The sequence below is a fragment of the Macaca mulatta genome, chromosome 9, assembly GCF_049350105.2.
Source record: "Macaca mulatta isolate MMU2019108-1 chromosome 9, T2T-MMU8v2.0, whole genome shotgun sequence".
Classification (NCBI taxonomy): Eukaryota; Metazoa; Chordata; class Mammalia; order Primates; family Cercopithecidae; genus Macaca; species Macaca mulatta.
Window position 1 is genome coordinate 20,678,899 of NC_133414.1, and position 20,272 is coordinate 20,699,170.

The 20,272-nt window shown below is 36.7% G+C and overlaps 1 protein-coding gene across 5 annotated transcripts in view; it reads left to right on the forward strand.

Annotated features, from left to right (window-relative positions):
• The window catches only part of MALRD1 (MAM and LDL receptor class A domain containing 1), a 732,448-nt gene that overhangs the window by 68,426 nt on the left and 643,750 nt on the right, over positions 1 to 20,272 (forward strand). For all 5 annotated transcript variants that reach the window (XM_028826041.2, XM_077945484.1, XM_077945481.1 and 2 more), the window contains exons 6-9: positions 8,158 to 8,259; positions 9,156 to 9,302; positions 13,256 to 13,422; positions 18,929 to 19,021. In XM_028826041.2, the coding sequence (XP_028681874.2) occupies positions 8,158 to 8,259; positions 9,156 to 9,302; positions 13,256 to 13,422; positions 18,929 to 19,021 (509 nt within the window). The remainder of the gene's footprint in view (positions 1 to 8,157; positions 8,260 to 9,155; positions 9,303 to 13,255; positions 13,423 to 18,928; positions 19,022 to 20,272) is intronic.

Consider the following 20,272-nt stretch of genomic DNA (forward strand, 5'->3'; position numbering starts at 1 on the left):
TATTATTTTAACATATATATTTCTCTTTACTATAAAAATATATCATAAGGTCAGGAGTTCGAGACCAGCCTGGCCAACATGGTGAAACCCTGTATCTACTAAAAATATAAAAATTAGCCAGGTGTGGTGGTGCATGCCTGTAATCCCAGCTACTGGGGAGGGTAAGACAGGAGAATCGCTTGAACCCGGGAGGCAGAAGTTGCAGTGAGCAGAGATCATGGCACTGTACTCCAGCCTGGGTGACAAACAAAAGAAAAAAAAAAGTACATATAAGCTATTTTATTTATAAAACTGCTTAGTATTAGGTATTTTCGCAGTTTCTGAACACTTTGCAAGTTGGACAATAAAACTAATTTTTTAATATGAAAGAAATTATTGAGACTATTTTCAGATTTTCAAACAATACCATTCTAACCTCTGCCCCTTCCAAGATGTGAAAATTTATTGTACATTTATTGAAAAGAGGATCACTTTAGATTTTACCAAAGTAGCTAGTATGAAAAAAAAAAATCAAGACTTGCTATTGTGATTAAATAAGAACATGGTCAATCACTGATTCTTGAATAACACTGATTCCTAAAGAAACAGCTGATTATAATTTTGTATAATGATTTCATGCAGTGGCTCATAATCAGAATATTGTGAATATTCTGTGAATATTTTTAGATTGGTTTTTCAGGACTTTTCCTAAGTCTCATATGCAAATCCCTCAAATGTACCAATCATCCCTTTATTAGAATCTGAATGATGCATATATATTATCCAGTTAAATAACTAAGGACCTTTTTTTATTTTAGTTGCTTCCAGTTTTCTTTTAAGAGACAGTAACTGTTCCTTGAAATCCACTACTAATTAAGGAAAATTGACAAATTGTCTAAAACCTCTGGAGTAAAAACTGGATGTCAGTTATAACTTTTACCTCAATGGCCTTGAGACTTGGACTTCATTTTCTACCCTCAGAGAGTCTGGACAATTTCATTTAATCGGTTTGTGCTAGATAATATTTGAAGGATGGCAGGCCCTAGACATGTGGCTTCAGTGGTATAGACACCTTGAAAGGGTTGGCAAAGCTTCATTCCACTAATCATGTATCATTGATGGAGGATTTGAAAACCCCTAAAATAATATTCTACGGCCAGATTGTGGTACAATGTAAGAATAAGAGAAAGAGAGTTGGGCATGGTGGCTCACGCCTGTAATCCCAGCACTTTGGGAGGCCAAGGTGGGCAGATCGCCTGAGGTCAGGAGTTCGAGACCAACCTCAACCTGGCCAACATGATGAAACCTTTCTCTACTTAAAATACAAAAATTAGCCAGGTGTGGTGGCATGCACCAATCCCAGCTACTTGGGAGACTGAGGCAGGAGAGTTGCTTGAACCTGAGAGATGGAGGTTGCAGTGAGCCAAGATTGTGCCACTGCACTCCAGCCAGCCTGGGCAACAGAGTGAGACTCTGTCTCAAAAAAAAAAAAAAAAAAAAAAAAGGGAGAGGAGAGAGTGAAGGAGGGAAAATTAATGTGCATATAAATAACTAACATATTTAAATAGCTTTGAGCTCTGGGATTGAATGCACTAAAATAAAAAGAGCTGTCCAGTTTTATTGATCAACAATTTATGCATGCCAGGCCAAAATACAAACTCATATGCCACTGTTTTTATGGTTGTAAATTCCAGTTTTCAGGCTAAAGTTAGTAAAATTGGTAGACCCTGGTGAAAGAAATTTAATACATTTGACAAAAGCTATGTTTTTAATTCCATGCAATTTGTACTCAACTGTTTTGCTTTTTTGTTTGTAGTACTTCTGGGTGTTTTTTTTTTTTGTCTAGTATAAATAGTGACAAATTAGAGATAATATACAACATTTAATTGAACTATGACCAATATTTAGTTTTGTAGCTCTAGGGATAGAGGATTTGTAGCTATTATATGAATCTACAAAAATTACAGTTTTAATTGTTTCATAGTAATCATTATTATGCAATCTTAGCTTCATTTATCGCCAACATTCCCTTAATTGCATATGCAGCTTTATTTTCAGGGGATCTTACATTCAAGAGGATTTGCATATTCATCATTTGTAAACTCACATTATGAGAAACCAGATTGTGGATGCATTCATAAATCATTTCCATAACCAATTGCTTCAGTTTTATCACAAATAAAAGTGAAAATGATGTATATTGAGTCTACAGTCTTTTAAAAATTTTCATCAGGTTGTTCTTAGGTCATTTATTCATTTATCAAACAAGTATACATTGAGCATCTATTATGCCAATAATTTTTTTAGGTAGTGGTGTGATAGCAATGAAAAAACAAATAGTAATCATTGCATTCTCCAAGCTTACAATTTAGTCAGGGAGAAAAATGATACTAAGCAAATAAATAATATAGTTTACGTCAAGTGGTGATATTTGCTATGGAGAACAGTAAAGCAAAAAACTGTGAGAAGTTCCAGAAATGAGGATGAGATGAAGGATGGAGGTCATAAAATGTAGTTAGATTCTGGATGCATTTTATTGATAATGTGGAAATTTGCTGATGGATTGCATGTTTGGTGAGAGAGAGAGAAAGAGATGAGTCTTGGAAGACTCCCAATTTCTCACCTTCACTCACCTCATATTTAACTTTTTTGAGTTAAATATGAGATTTGGCAATATAGAGGTCAATCTTGATATATGCAGTTTCAGGGGAGCGGTAAAGGTGACCAAAAAACAAACAAAACAAAGAAGGAATAAAATACTGATCTGTGCTACAACATGGATGAGCCTCAAAAACATTTTGCTGAGTGAAAGAAGCCAAGCACAAAGGCTACAGCCTCCATGATTCCATTTAAATCGTCAGTATGTTCACATTAAAATATATAATCTGAGAAAAATAGCCAAAGAATAGAGGAAGCAAGCCATGTGAATATTAGATGTATTGACAAAAAGAGTCAAGCTCTGTAAAATATTAAAGGAGATTTATTCTGAGCCAAACATGAGTGACCAATGGGTCATGACACAGTCCTCAGGAGATCCTGAGAACAGATGCCCAAGGCGGTCGGGCTACAAGTTGGTTTTATACAATTTAGGGAGACATAAATGTCAATCAATGCATGCAGGATGTACATTGGTTGAGTTTAGAAAGGCAGAACAACTGGGAGAGGGGGCTTCCGGGTCATAGGTGGATTCAAAGATTTTCTGATTGACTATCGGTTGAGTTATTATCTAAAGACCTGGAATATGGGAAGTCATTCTAGGTTACAGTAAGAGGTGGTGGAGACCAAGGTTTTATCATGTAGATGAAGCCTCCAGGTAGCAAGCTTCAGAGAGAATAGACTGTAGATGTTTCTTATCAGACTTAGTTTGTTCTACCAGTAATTGCAAAAGGGAGGAGGGTATAATGAGGCATGTCTGGCTTCACTTTCCCATCATGGCCTGAACCAATTTTACAGGTTAACTTTGGAATGTCCGTGGATGAGAGGAGGGGTCCATTCAGATGGCTGGGGGCTTAGGGTTTAATTTTTTTATTTATAGATCCAGCGATAAATGCAAGGCCTTGAGGAAAGAGGCCTTGGTTTATATGAGGAAGGCCATAGTAAAGCATTGATATTTACTTCATGTAGGATGAAAACCCTGGAAGAGCAGAGGAGACATGATCTGACCCACATATCTAAGATTATAGTGGAGCAAGGACAACCACAGGAAGACAAATTAAGAAGTTACTAAGACGATCAAGAAGGAGATGGTGTTTCCTGAGCCAGAGTTGGTAGTAGTAGTGGAGGTTATAAAATGTAGTTAGATTCTGGATGTGCTTTATTGATAATGCAGAAATTTGCTGATGGATTGCATGTTTGGTGAGAGAGAGAGAAATAGATGAGTCATGGAAGACTCCCAATTTCTTGCCTTAACTAGAAGGATGGGGTTTCATTAACTGGCATGAGAAAGGTTGTGGGAAGAGAAAATTTAGGTTGAGAAAAATCAGAAGTTTATTTGAGATAGTAACCGCCCACAGGGTTCACCTTGCCCACTGCCTCGAAAGAGCCAATTGATCAAGACAGGGGAATTGCAATAGAGAAAGAGTAATTCACGCAGAGCTGGCTGTGTGGGAGACTGGAGTTATATTAACACTCAAATCAATCTCTCTGAGCATTCAGGGAGCAGAGTTTTTAAGGATAACTTGGTGGGCGGGGGGAAGCCAGTGAGCCAGGAGTGCTGACTGGTCAGAGATGAAATCACAGGGAGTCGGAGCTGTCTTCTTGTGCTCAGTCAGTTCCTAGGATGAGGCTACAAGATCAGATGAGCCAGGTTATTGACCTGGGTGGTGCCATTTGATCCATCAAGTGCAGGGTCTGCAAAATATGTCAAGCACTGATCTTAGGAGCAGTTTAGGGAGGGTCAGAATCTTATAGCCTCTAGCTGCATGACTCCAAAACCATAATTTCTAATCTTGTGGCTAATGTTAGTCCTACAAAGGCCATCTAGTCGCCAGGCAAGAAGGAGGTCTGCTTTGGGAAAGGGCTGTTACCAACTTTGTTTAAACTATAAACTAAGTTCCTCCCAAAGTTAGTCCAGCCTACACCCAGGAATGAGCAAGGAGAGCTTGGAAGGTAGAAGTAAGATGGAGTCAATTAAGTTAGATCTCTTTCACTGTCTCAGTTATACTTTTGCAAAGGTGGTTTCAAGATTTAGACCTATTTCTGTGACCCGAGGGAGGAGGCTTAAGTCAGTAACAGGATATTGCTGGAGTGTAGAGTTGGAGTCCAGCAAAAATTTTGGGCCTGAGGTATAATTTTATGAGTCATCAGCATTTAGGAGAGGATTTAATGGCATGTGACTAGGTGATATTAACAAGGTTGTGGGTTTGTAAAGAGGAGAAGAGATGGAAGGACTGAGCTTTGAGGCAGTCTCATATTGAGCAGATGGGGGAAAACCACAAGAGAGACTGAGAAAAAAATAGCTGGCAACACGAGCAGAAAACCAGAAGAGAGATTTATGCAAAAGCCTGGTGAAGAAAATATTTCAAGAAAAAGGGAGTGAGCAGCTCTGTCCAATAATAATGATATGTCACGTATGTTGAAGAAAAAAAGTTAAATATGAGATTTGGCAATATAGAGGTCAATCTTGATATATGCAGTTTCAGGGGAGTGGTAAAGGTGACCAAAAAACAAACAAACAAAGAAGGAATAAAATACTGATCCATGTTACAGCATGGATCAACCTCAAAAACATTTTGCTGAGTGAAAGAAGCCAAGCACAAAGGCTACAACCTCCATGATTCCATTTGTGTGAAATAGCCAGAGGTGGAAATCCATAGAGATAGAAATCAGATGTAGTGGCTGCCAGGGGAGGAGGGGAGAAGAGAGAACGGTGAAGTGACTGAGGGGTACAAGTGATGAAAATGTCTTGGAATTAGGTAGTTTGATAATTGCACAACATTGCAGATTTAATAAAAGCCACTGACTTGTACACTTTTTTTTGGTCGAAGCAGAGTTTCACTCTTGTTGCCCAGGCTAGAGTGTGGTGGCGCGATCTCAGCTCACTGCAACCTCTGCCTCCCGGGTTCAAGTGATTCTCCTGTCTCAGCCTCCTGAGTAGCTGGGACTACAGGCATGCACCACCACCCCTGGCTAATTTTTGTATTTCTAGTAGAGACAGAGTTCTGCCATGTTGGTCAGGCTTATCTCAAACTCCTGACCTCAGGTGATCCACCTGCCTCAGCCTCCCCAAAGTGCCGGGATTACAGGCATGAGCCACTGTTCCTAGTCTTTTTTTTTTTTGACGGAGCTCTGTCACCCAGGTTGAAGTGCAGTGGTGCGATCTCGACTCACTGCAACCTCCGCCTCCTGGGTTCAAACTTTTCTCCTGTCTCAGATTTCCTAGCTGGGATTGCAGGTGTGTACCACCACACCTTGCTAATATTTGTATTTTTGGTAGAGATGGGGTTTCACCATGTTGGCCAGGCTGGTCTCAATCTCCTGAACTCAAGTGATCCACCTGCCTCGGCCTCCCAAAGTGCTGGGATCACGGGCATGAGCCACTGTGCCTGGCCTACTTCTACACTTTAAAATAGATAAAATGGAAATGGTAAGTGATATGTTTTGTGATGTTTATCTCAATTTTTAAAAAACTGTTATTGACATAGGTTCAAGAGAGAATAGGAGGGGAAAGAACTGGTGTTGGAGTCAGTGTGAAAATAGGCAGAACTTTGAGAAGTTAGTTGGAGAAGGTTGTCGGGTCAGGAGAGTGTTTTTCTAAGATGGGTGAAGTTTTAGCCATTTAGGTCCTGAAGGAAATTATCTTGTTGAGAAAGAGAACACACTGTTGTAAATGAGAGGAGAGGAAATTGGCAGCATGATTCCTTAAATAGCCAACAGAGATGAAATTTCTGTCTAAATGGAAGACGTCATCCAGAGAAGGGTATGGAGAGTTGACCCGTTCCTACAGAGGGCAAAGCATGTGGACAGCTGGCCAGTGAGATTGATGATGAGACTTGTAAAGTTTTCTTCTGATTTCTCTCATCTTCCCAATGAAATATGAAGCAAGATGGTAAGCTGAGAATAATGATAGGGAAGGAAGAGCTGGAAGTCAAAAGAGGGAATAAAAGGCTTTGAACAGTTGTCTAGGAATGTGGAAAAGGAAAGAATGAGGGTCACCATGACACCATGCAGTGAGTAGTCATCAATACGATGTCATTTCTGTTTACATGATTGTGAACAAAGTGAAATCTGCATGATTTCTTCACTCCATTCAGCTGTACAGATACAGGCTAGAATAAGTGAAGGGATGTATTTTCTAGAGTTTTTGCCATGAGAGTATGGAGAAATATGAGCATGGCCAAGGAGTGATTGCTTGTCTGACATCTGTAATAAAGGAAATGAAGACATGATATATGAGGGAAATAATTGAAAAGAATTTAGGACCCTGGGCTTGTAGAACCTGGCCCAGTCAAAATATTGTTAGAGTAGAGATATGAAAAGAAGTGAGCTGGAAAGGTAGGGATGATGGTTGGGGAGCGGACCACTTGAAATTAAGACAAGGAAACGTTATCATCATTAGTAATGGTAATACTCCTTTTGAAGAGTGGTGGCAGAGGTTGTTTTTCATCAAAGTTCTCCTTCAAGGTCATCAATAAGAAGATATCAAGAAACTGAGAAGCAAATAAAAGTGAATATTGAAATGACAAAGAATGACAGTGAGCTAGAGCTAGAATCTTCAGGGGTTGAGGGACAGGGTACCCTCAGGGATCACCCACAGTGTCTGTAGGTGGTTATAACAAGCTGGAACACTGAGGGGTGCCATTTGACATCATGAGAGTCAAAGCTTGGGTATCTAGGAAGGTCAGAGGGAGAACTGTCTGCAAGTGGTATGGGCAGGAAGGACTCCTAGTCTACCTTCAAGTCTTATATTAGGAGGGCTTGGGGAAAAGAAAACAAAAAAACAGGCACAATTTTTTTTTCGATGGAGTCTTGCTCTGTTGCCCAGGCTGGAGTGAAGTGGTATGACTTTGACTTAGTGCAACCTCCGCCTCCTGGGTTCAAGCAATTCTCCTGCCTCAGCCTCCCTAGTAGCTGGGATTGTGGATGCATGCCACCACGCCCAGCTCATTTTTGCATTTTTAGTAGAGACGGGGTTTTGCCATGTTGGCCAGGCTGGTCTCAAACTCCTGAACTCAGGTGATCCACCCGCCTTGGCCTCCCAAAGGCTGGTCCATGGCTGGGATTAAAGGTGTGAGCCACCATGGCCGGCCAACAGGCACAATTTGAGAAAGCTCCAGAGAAAGCAGTTCCAGGGAAGATCCACCTTCAGGTTTAACGGGACACCATATCTTGTATTGGACATATGTATAACTGTCCTTCAAATGGTAGACTCTGAGTTCTAACATTAGAGTTTTTTCACTCCTGTGAAGGATTGGCTTTGGGACTTGCCAGTCACTATGGAGATATGATTAAAATCCAAAAACATTGGCATGGTTGTTTTGTTCTGTTTTTCTCTGTCTCTATGTGAGTGGTGTGTGTATGTGTGTGTGTGAATGAGAGAGAGAGATAGGGTTACCTAAAGGGTGGTAGAGAAATTGGTTAAAGAGTGCTTTGTAGAATGAATATTAACATTAAAAAAAATACTTGAGTCTTTCCAGTTGCACCTGCATTTCACTTCTTGCCAATCTTTAAATTTAACAGATGGAATTCTACTGTGTCAGGAAGCACTGAATGCTGAGCAGGAGCTGTGCCGTCCAGATACAGATCTCTGCAGATTTGATATTACAGATGAAGAATTGAGATGTAAGTGTTAAATTGAGATATTCACTTTTCTGGTGTATATGCAATATATGAGACCCATAGTCCATTCACAAGCCAACCTATGTTGACATTAATGTCCTAGTTTTAGCTGGAGTGTTATTGGGAGGCTATGGTGGTTTATACCAAATACATCAATTTAAGGCCATGTCATTTTGTAAAACAAACTGAAACTATCTTGGAATTATATGCAGTGTTTCTTCTATAATATTTCAGTGTGATTATGAATAGTAAATAATTTAACTAATCTAATCCCATAAAGTAGGTAAGGCAAAATATAAAGCCATTTTAAAAATTGTTGACTGGGTATGGTGGCTCATGCCTATAATCCCAGAACTTTGAGGGGCTGGGATGAGAGGATTGCTTGAGGCCAAGAGCTCAAAATTAGCCTGGGCAATATAGCAAGATGTCATCTTTACCAAAAAATTACCTGGGCATGGTGGCGTGCACCTGTGGTCCTAGCTACGTGGGAGGCTGAGGCTGGAATATTGCTTGAGCCCAGGAGTTTGAGGCTACAGTGGGCTCTGATTGCACCACTGCATTTGGCCTGGGTGGCAGAGCGAGACCCTGTCTCTTAACAAAATTAAAACATATTGTGACTGAAGTGGTGACGCATACAAGAAAAACTAGGAATCTCCTTTTATTTATGGCAATGGTTCTCATTTGAGAGGATATCGTACATGTGTATCAACTGAAACATTTTTGCAAAATAGAGTGGCTGGTACACTCTAAGATTTGTTGAATTCCAACTTCCAGACGTAAATTAGTGTGTGCTAGTGTGTGTGTATATAAGCCTTTTGGTTGATTACAATACGTAACCTGGTTAAGCAGCCACTCTAGCAGACTAATAGTCCACCAAGATCTTTTTCTCCCCTGTTTAGTGTGTCAGGCCTGTGGGTTTGAATTTGACATGTGTGAGTGGACATCAGAAGCATCTGTTGGCCACATTTCCTGGATGCGCACAAAAGCGAGAGAGGTCCCTGCATTAGAATCCACACCTCAGCAGGATCAAGGAGGTGATGATGAAGGTAGAAAAAAAATATCTTTTGTGTATTACTTTTAGAATTCTGCTTTATGGTGACTAGTTATAAGATATTACATAGGGCGTGTTGGTGAATATCCTGAGTATATTTTATTGAAAGTACACCCTGTAATAGGAGCTGAAGGTGAAAATAACAATTATGTTTCCAACAGTGTAAAAGAAGAGTTGTACTAGATTAACAATTTTTTTTACATTTTATTATTTCCTTCAGGAGTTATTATTGTGTGAACAAAAAGGAAAAGTATTAAAAAGCTTTTTTTTTGTTACACCTGTTAGCTTTCTTTTCTTTTCTTTTTGTTTTTAAAGTCTTACTCTGTCACCCAGGTTGGAATGCAGTGGTGAGATCTCGGCTCACTGCAACCCCCGCCTCCTCGGTTTAAGCGATTCTCCTGCCTCCGCCTCCCAAGAAGCTGGTACTACAGGCACGTGCCACCATGCCTGGATAATTTTTGAATTTTTAGTAGAGACAGAATTTCAACATGTTGGCCAGGCTGGTCTCGAACTCCTGACCTCAAGTGTTCCACCAACCTTAGCCTCCCAATGTGCTGGGATTACAGGTGTAAGCCATCGTGCCTGGCCAAGTCTGCTAGCTTTTTCTTTTTCTTTTCGTTTTTTCTTTTTTTTTTCTTCCTTCCTTCCTTCCTCCCTCCCTCCCTCCCTCCCTCCCTCTCCCTCCCTCCCTCCCTCCCTCCCTCCCTCCCTTCCTTCCTTCCTTCCTTCCTTCCTTCCTTCCTTCCTTCCTTCCTTCCTTCCTTCCTTCTTTCCTCCCTCCCTCACTCCTTCCTTCCTTCCTTCCTTCATTCCTTCCTTCCTTTCTTCCTTTCTTCCTTTTTCTTTCTTTCTTTTTTTTTAACACTGCCATGTTGTCTATGAGTTTCTTCCTCTTGCTAACATATTAATTTGTATTTTCTGTTTACTTTTATTCTTTTTGCTTTTTTTCTTTCTTCCTTTTCTTTGAGGGGTGAGTATTGTTACATTTTTATTTTTATTTTTTTCACTGATCTGGAAGCTTTAATTTATATATCTTATTGTTATGACTATTCTTAATTTTAGGATATATTCTTTATATGAAATTTCTTTAACAAAGCCTAAAGTGATTTAGTATTTCTGCTTTTTTGAACGTGAAAAAGACCAAAGTACCATTTAATTATTTTTTGGTCCTGAGTTACAGTTGAACATTTTAAAGAGTTTTAAAGTCATTATCTTTTTATGATACTTATAACTATTAAGATTATATATTCCATTATTTTTCTTGCTCACCACTGTTTTTTAGATTTTATGCTTTCCTTTTTGGTTCCCTTATCCCCTTGCAAAGGTTGACTCTTTAATCAATTGTTCTTAATCAATTGTTCTCTTATTTAGAAAAGATCTGTGGTGATGAGCTCCCACAGTATCTGTAAACTTAAAATGTTTTAAAATTGTTCTCACTTCTAAATAATAATTTATCTGGTCATACAATTTTAGAAATTTTTTTTTTTAATTTCTAAGTACAGGGTGATTTTCCCTCTTTAGCTCCTGATATGTACTGTAGTGACTGAGAAGTCTGAGTGCAAGTAATGTTTTTTTAGTTTAATGCAGATTTTAAAAATGTTTCTTTATCTATGATACTTGAAAATTTCAATATTATGAGTGCAGGAATGAGTATATATTTAATTTTTAATGCTCAGAATGCACATATATCATCATTTGCAGAAATTGTATTATTTTATTCAAGTAATTCTCTTACTCCCTCTAATCTTTTCATCTTGAGTTTCTATTAAAGACAACTATTGTTCACACTCCATAACTTGACCACTCCTTTTTATTTTCTATATAATTTACTCTATTTTGAGTTATATTTCAGGGCTTCTGGTACATGAATTTTCTCTTTGACACTATGGCCAGTCTGCGTTATATTCTGCCTATTGGGCATTTAATTTAAAGTCTTAATTTATTTTTGTTTTAAGTTTATACTTGCTAATATTTTCTTATTTATTTCCTAGTGTATCTTAATATGTTTTAAATAGAATGTATTAGAATTGTATGAAATTTAATTTCTTTTTTGTACAATTTATAAATGTATTTAGTTTTTGCTGTCTTTAGCATTATATTTATATGTTTTATTGTGCAGATTATTGTTTTTTATTTTTTTATTTTTGGGAGGTAGTAGTAATATTATTATTATTGTTATTTATTTTATTTAAGTTCTGGGCTACATGTGCAGGATGTGCAGGTTTGTTACATAAGTAAACATGTGCTGTGGTGATTGGCTGCACCTGTCAGCCTATTACCTAGGTATTAAGACCAGCATGCATTAGCCATTTATCCTGATGCTCTCCCTTCCCTCACCCCTCAACAGCCCCAGTGTGTGTTGTTCCCCTCCATGTGTCTGTGTTCACGTTGTTCAGCTGCCACATATAAGTGAGAACATGTGGTGCTTGGCTTTCTGTTCTGGCATTAGTTTGCTGAGGATAATGGCTTCCAGCTCCACCCATCCTCCTGCAAAGGACATGATCTCATTCCTTTTTATGGCTGCACAGTATTCCATGGTGTATATGTACCACATTTCCTTTATCCAGTCTATCATTGATGGGCATTTGGGTTGATTCCCTGTCTTTGATATTGTGAATATTGTACAGACTATTTTCAAAAAGATTAATAGACTTTACTTTTTAGGATTATTCTTTTCAAACTGTGTTTTTTGCCTTGCAGATGCCTTGTAATTTTTTGTTGAAAGTCAGACATGATTTACGTGGAAAAGGCATTAATGTAAATAGTGTGAGCTTTTACATTATGTTTATCCAGCTAAGGATTATGTGATGCTTAGTATTTGCTGTAGCTGTAAATATCTGAGGCTGAAATTTTGTCTAATGTTCTTGTTTTTGTCTTTCTTATTGTATTTGGGTTTCCTTAGAGACTTCTTTTAAAATTGTGTCTAGGACATGCAGCTCTTTCAGTAGCATGAAGAAGCATTTCAGACTTTATTTTTGAAAATGAAGTAAAATTACAGAAATCTCTTTATAAATCTGTGTTGTCAATGTTATTAAGTTCAAGAACAGCTCAAATTGGTTTTAAATGTCAGATGGGGAAAAACTTATCTACAATATCTTTATGTAAAACAAAATCCATAAGTGACGTTTAAAAGGACCATAGATATCTCATACCTCTGTGTGGCTTGGTAAGAAAGAAGGCATTTTAAGTTGTATTTCCTAAAACTATAAAGGATTTTCTACAAAAAGTAAATCATAAAATCATCCAAAGGGGCAAGAATTTTGGGAAAGATGAAGAGAAATTCTTGATTAAAAAAAGGATTGAATTGTGATATTTAAAAGAAAATGATGATAATTTGGTGGTGTAGCAATTTGTATATGTAGATTTCTTTTATAGGAATCTTTTTTTTTTTTTTTTTTTTTTTTTGAGACGGAGTCTCACTGTGTCGCCCAGGCTGGAGTGCAGTGGCCGGATCTCAGCTCACTGCAAGCTCCGCCTCCTGGGTTCCCGCCATTCTCCTGCCTCAGCCTCCCGAGTAGCTGGGACTACAGGCGCCCGCCACCTCGCCCGGCTAGTTTTTTTTTTTTGTATTTTTTAGTAGAGACGGGGTTTCACCGTGTTAGCCAGGATGGTCTCGATCTCCTGACCTCGTGATCCGCCCATCTCGGCCTCCCAAAGTGCTGGGATTACAGGCTTGAGCCACCGCGGAATCTTGAACTTTTACAGAAAGGTATTATCAAATTTTGTTTATAGAAATTAGGAGAAGATTTCTGTACATACTGGAACTAATATAAAAATTAAAACCTCTTATTTGTAGTTGATGTAACCATTTGAAAACATTCTGTCCTTTTAAGTGAAATATTTGTGTTTTAAGTCCGGTTTTGAACACTTCAGAAATGTAATAGTTTTAGTCAGACAGAAAGAAACTAATGTTTTCCTAAATTGCTTCTTTTTTCTTTTATATTTCAGGTTATTATGTATGGGTAGGGGCTAAGCATGCTTTTCCTTTTAACCATTTAGACAGCAGGGCTTACCTAAATAGCTCTGTGTGTCATTGCTTGGGCAAGAGCTGTCATCTTCAATTCTATTATACTATGGAAAGCAGTGTCCTGAGAGTCAGACTGTATAATCATAAGGTAAGAAGAAAGTTGCATTTATTTCAAATTCATTGAATCAGTGAAGTTTCTAACTCTTGGCAGCTTGTGTTTTCATTTCTCAGTTGCACATAAGCTTTTACTCTTTAACTTGACTTTATTTGGTATACTTTTTAAAAGAATTTTTAAGAAACAAGCATAGGGGACATGCTCATGTACAAAAGTTAATGTGATAAGCTGCCCAATATTTTTTCATAAAGTTTTCAAAATTCATCAAAGTGAATTAAAGAAACTGTAGATCTAATAAAAATGAGATAGCTGAGATTCTGTATCGTGAGCTCTGTATTGAAGCTCTGATGTGATCTGTTTTGGGCATTACATCTATATATCATTAAACTATAATGGTTGAAACTTGTTTGGGTAGCAGTCGACATAATTTTCAAGACTGGTAATTATCGATTAAATATTGAAAAAATGGCACACTGGGTGGACTGAGTCCATTCTTCTTCTCTCTCTCCTTGTCTAACATGCTCAATGAGTTCTAAAGTGTAAAGTTGGGTGAGTACTCCAATTAGAAAAAGAGATAAAAACAAACTGACAGCTGATTCCATAGTATAGGAAAAAAACCTGCTTTTTCTACTCGTATGCCCTCAGCACTCCCAATATCTTACTTCTGACACCAGATTCGTGTTTTTTTTTTTTTTTTTTTCCAACACAGCAATTCATTTCTCTAGCAGACACCAACTGAGTGTCCTATGATTTGCCTCAATTCTGACACTAGCTACCTGGAGATAGTGCAGATTCCACGGGTTGAGGTCTCAGGCCCACAATACTACCCCTACTTCAGATGTCAATCACAAGCTTCCTATTGTGAGCAGTGTCTCTTACCTACCAGCTATAAATCGCAGTTCCCATGGCCCCCTTCTTAGGTTTGATAATTTGCTAGGATGGCTCACAGAATTCACGAAAACATTTTACTCATGTTTACCCACTTATTATTAGAAATGTAGATGAACAATCATATGGAAGAGATGCATAGGGCAAGGTATGTGGGAAGAGGGGTGGTGCTTTGCTTCCATGCATCCCCGGGTGTGCACCCTCTAGGAATCAGCACATGTTCAGCAATCTAGAAGCTCTCTGAAACCGTACTCCAGAAATGTTTATAGAGGATTTGCCATGTAGGTATGATCAATTATTAGCTTAATCTCCAGCCCCTCTCTTCTTCCCAGAAGAGGTGGGACTGAAGGTTCCAAGCTTCTAATCATAGCTTGATCTTTTTGGTGATGAGTCCCCTAAGATTCTATTAATATCCCTATTGATTAGGAAATTTACAGGTTTTTGGGAACTCTCTGCCAGAAACTGGAGATGAATAAATATATTCATAATAAATAATACATAATGTATAACCATATGTAATATAATATATAACAAATAATGTATTATTTAATGTATCCAGATTTATATGGATTCACATAATTACATCTATGTGGATGTGAGATATCTATAGATATAGATATATATCTCTACACATCTACATAGATGTAAAAATATAGATAAATATGGATGTGATATATATACATATATCACATATCTATAGATGTGGATGTGATATATATATATCTTCCCACACATTCATATACATACATATAGATATGTAAAGTAATATACATATGCATATAAATTCTTTTTTAATTGCATGCGATATAATTTTTCTGGCATTCTAGAACTTGTTATGTTTTTGTGATTTTTGCACTAGTACTTTGTAGTCGCTGCCCTGCAATCTATTTAATATATTTCATTCCATTTGGTAAGGTGTGGGGGGAGGAAGAAAAGGGGACAGCATCTCCTTATCCTTCCTGCAGCACTACAAACTGTCCAGATACATGGCATCAATTTTACCGAAAAGGAAGAGAGAAAAAATTTAACTGTATCCATGTACGTTCCACCATTCAGGCCTCAGTATTTCAGTTGCTGTCACCTGTGCTGTTTGAACCAATCCCAGTGAGCCTCCATGCAGTCTGCAACATTCTATAATTTCCAGCTCCTTCTTCAGTAAAGCCATAGTAGATAAATTCTAGAATAATTTCGTTGAGTTTAAATTATAGTTAAAAATGGTTAAATTATATATGTGGGCCTATGGTAATGCTTTTCAGATGGCAGATAATTATTTCATTAAAATTGAATGAGTTCTTAGCCTAAATTTAAGTAGAAATTTGTATTATAATGTGATCTAATCCTGAAGATTATTTTAATCTGCTCTGAAAATGAGTGATGCATTTTAGAAGTTTCATTGCATGTAGAATGGAATTATGTTTTTAATTATGAATGTGTGTATGTATTGTGTATATAATTATGAATGTGTGTGTATTATTGTAATTATGAATGTGTATGTATAGTATGTATGTATTTATGAATGTGTGTAGATTGAAATTACTGAAAATGAGCAGTGCCATTCTTCCGGTGGCTTTAGTACTATGCAAGAAAGGAGTGAAAACAAATTGGCTTTAAGTATTACATCATATATAAATGATGTTAGATACCACACATCGTTAACTCTATTAATCAGTAATACAGTTATCGAGATTCTGTCTGTCATATTATAAGAAAAGAAGTTAATCATAGGGAAATGATCTAGTGCATTAACCAGAACCAAATGGTTGTACATCTTAGAGATTGTTGACTGATGCTTGATTCGTTAGACAGTATTCTGTGAGGTGTCCTGTCTTTTCTGATACTATTTGCTATCCTCTATACATATGTTACTCACTGATGCAAAATCTGCATCAAAGTACATTTAAGTCACAAGTCAGTGTTTTATCACACACTTAAAAGGACTCTAAAGCTATCATTTAAAAAAATAGCTCTTGATGAAAATGATGATTTACGTCTTTCTATGAATAGAATGCTGTTTTCTGTTATGAACATCTATTACTCTATAAATGTGAGCAGGTAAGCCAAGAAATATCTAGCAAGAATGCTGAAAGTTGTTTTCTTTATTTCCAGAGGACATTAAAACTTAAGAAGTGAAAAACTCAGGGGAAGGCAAGTTGTTAAATACAAAGTTCACTGAAGTGTGTAGCAATTAAAGTTTGTACCATCTAACTATTCTTGGGTTAGATCTGTGTCCATGATCTATAAAATAACACTCATAGCAACAGCCTACTTTTTATTCTGTGTAAAGTTTCCATATAATTATTTACCAAAAAAAATTACGTGTAATTTTTCTTTACAACCAAATTTACTTGTAATTCTTTACGAGATTACATGGTCTTATTCCTAGATGTGATCAAAAGTAGTGAAACTCAACAACGTTGACTTTGGTACCCTTGATTTCTTTACTGGAAGAGAAAAGCATAGACTGGCATCTCTAAGAGATAAAGTGTTAATAAATATGTTAAATATTTTTCTTGAAAGTTAAATCAGCATTATTGATCCTGGACTAGGGGAGCAAAGATATATTTTTTAAAAAATTATTTACTGATTTTAAGATAAAAGAAAAGTAGGACATCATTTGAAAAGCTTTGCTGAGTTGGAGATTTCTTTTTTTGCATTAACACATGTGAAAAGTAACTAGAAAGAGGGAGAGTAAGAACAGAAATAAAATGAAACCTGATTTCACTTAGAATAAATTCTTTTTACAAAACATTGCTAGTGCCATCAGACTGGAAAATGTATAGAAAAATTTAGATCTTATTCACTGTGTGCTATGAACTTGGCTTATGAAAAACCATTTAAGTTTGGAAAGAACACTGCTCACTTTTCAAAAAAATGTGAGTGCACCCATCTTCAGGGGGAGCAGAGGGGAATCAATTAGTCACTCTGAAAAAAGAGCACAGTAGTTCTAAATTATTTTCATAAAATGAAAGTGGGGGAAAGTGGTGAATGCAGTTTGCCAAGAGGTGTCACTGAAAGCATCTGTGGAGGGTGTAAGTGTTTTGATGCTAAATAACTGAAGTTGTGTAAGAAATAAGTAGAAGAAAAATTAGTTGCTTGTCTCAACTTTTTATAACTCCAGTTCATCCTGATCCGCCATGAAAGCTATCAGCCGACAGTATGTCCACCCAATGTGCTTCATTGTCTTGTGGAAATATTCGCAGTTGATATGAATAAGTAATGAAGTACATTGTAATGGATTTAGACTATCTTCTGAAATATTTAGGACTTGGAAATTTGGAGTAGGCATCTGAGGGTGCAGGACTAAGTTGAAAGTAGATTCATTTTTAGAAAATCTTGGGCATGAATAAAATATGTGACGCTGAGTGAGGAGACAAATATTGATATCACGTGTCATTTGGATTACAACAAGATGTTGCCTTTCAGGGCTGCTTTCTATCTCATGCTAGCAAGTGGGACAAAGCCAGGCTCAGAGCTCGACCTGAGATATAATTATGTCAATCTTCGCATTTTTATCATATTGTTACCTAAAAAATTAGTGCATTCTATATGTAACATTATAAACAATTTGGTTTATTTTTGGGGAGAAATTTCAAATTAATTTGAATGATAAAATGTAAATAAAAATAAGATGATTTCAGAACATAAAAGCATTATCATAAATCATAAAGACCAATGCCATACATGCAGTAGACAAAATTTTGGGTAACTTATAGACTTTTTAATTTTATTTTATTTTATTTAGTTTTTTTGAGATGAATTCATGCTCTGTTGCCCAGGCTGGAGTGCAGTGGTGCCATCTTGGCTCACTGCAACCTCCGCCTCCCAGGTTCAGGTGATTCTCCTGCCTCAACCTCCTGAGTAGCTGGGATTGCAGGCACCCACCACCATGCCTGGCTAATTTTTGTATTTTTAGTAGAGATGGAGTTTCACCATAGACTTTTATTGAGCTTCTTACACTCAATAAATATTTTGAATGCAGTAAAGGCTCATTACTATACTCATAGCATGTAGTAACAATTTTATGTACATTTTGCAATCTGAAAAATGATCATTGTACAGGTGCATGACATAGATTTCTCCAAAAGATGTAAATAGGCCTTTGATAGAATGACCAAATTAAGAATGTAATTTTCAGAAAATAACTGTGTGGTTTGGAACTTGGACCAAATGTTTCCATAGGAAAAAGTATTTAGTATAAATTGAAATTGTGCAGATAATGCATCTGATAACATTTTTAACCTTTATATTGTTTTCCTGTAATATTTTTCTTTACTAGTATCATGGCAATATAACAAAATGTAAAAATGTTATTGAGATCAGCATTTAAATTGCTGATTTTATTAGCTGTTACTTAGAATTTTATTTTTGAAGCTCACTACTGTTTTTTTTTAAAGATTTCATCCAAATTTTTGTTCCATCCTAATACCATTTATCTGCAAAAAGCAGCTTTACTGCATGAACATGCTTTATTTTCCTATTTTTTAAAATGATATTCAGCTTTTTCAATTTTACTACCAAGACTTTAGATTTCCTAGTACTTTATATCTTACAGGTAAGGTAATACCTACTAAAATGTAATTAAGAGAGCATGTGTGTAAATGTGAAGATTAGAATATGGGGAATGAGTGATGTCTTTCTCTTCAAATCAAAGGAAGAAGAAATATTTTGGACATACAACACATCAACTCACAGCCAATGGGTGAAAGCAGATGTGTTAATACCAGAAGGTCTGAAGACATTTAAGGTATGAAAGAAACAAAACAAAACAAAACAAAACAAGTATTTTTTTAAATCATGGTTTAAGTTTTAGCTTTGCAGTAATAAATTGATCATGGGCTGCTAAAGTTAAATTAGCATTTAAGTTAGGGATGCGTACTTGTATATTTGGGGAGAGTGCCTACTTTTTAAATTGTACCTTTTCCTTCTCAGACCAAATTTTTGATGGCAGAGGAAACTGAGTGTATCCACTCTTGTTCACAGCTTCCTTGGTCTCCACAGCCTTCCTTTCTTGCTCCCCATAGGCTCAATAGGAATGCTGTCTCTTAAAAAATTACACTGATATTTTGTTTTTGTATTAGGTTGGTGCAAATGTAATTGCAGCTTTTGCCATTGTGGCTTTTGCCATTACTTTCAATGACCAAAACCTCAATTACTTTTGCACCAACATGTTATATGGAATGTGTAAGTTTATTTTTGCTGGAGTGTGAGTATAAAATGATGATACTGATTATATGTGTGGGTTATGAAATCCATTTCATTTCTTTATGGTGATTTTCCATTCATACATCCTATCACAGCCTATTGAGTTAACATATTGACACTTTAATTTTTTTTAGGCTGATGTCTGTTTTTATAACTTCTCAGGTACTAAACAAGTTTCTTTTTTCATAAACTGAAGATTAAATTTTGTTTTAACTCAAAGATAAAGTAAAATGTAAAGAAAATGAATTTGAGATTTATTCCGGGTTCTCAAGTGCATATGTAATATAATTAGCTGTTCAATAATTATAGGCCTTTGAGGCCTAAGTTTAAACCCATCAATTTTTGAACCCCAAATTGATATCATTTCTGCATATCTGATCTCTTGCTGCTATGAAAATACACAGCTATACACTAATAATTTTTATGTGTATGATAATTCATTATGGGAAAAGTATGTAGCGGCATACAAAGTTTTCTCATTGTTGGATATGATTTGAATTTAATATTATTTTCTAAACCAAATTATTAGACATATTTGCAAACTGAAAATTTGACCTTAAGTAATTCTTAATGAACAAACAAATAGATATCCCTTGTGTTTTTTTGTTTGTTTTTAATGGAGTCTTGCCCAGTTGCCCAGGCTGGAGTGCAGTGGTGGGATTTTGTCTCACTGCAGCCTCCACCTCCTGGGCTCAGGCAATTCGCTTGTCTTAGCCTCCCAAGCAGCTGGGACTATAGGCATGTGCCACCACACCTGGCTAAATTTTTGTAGTTTTAGTAGAGATGGGTTTCA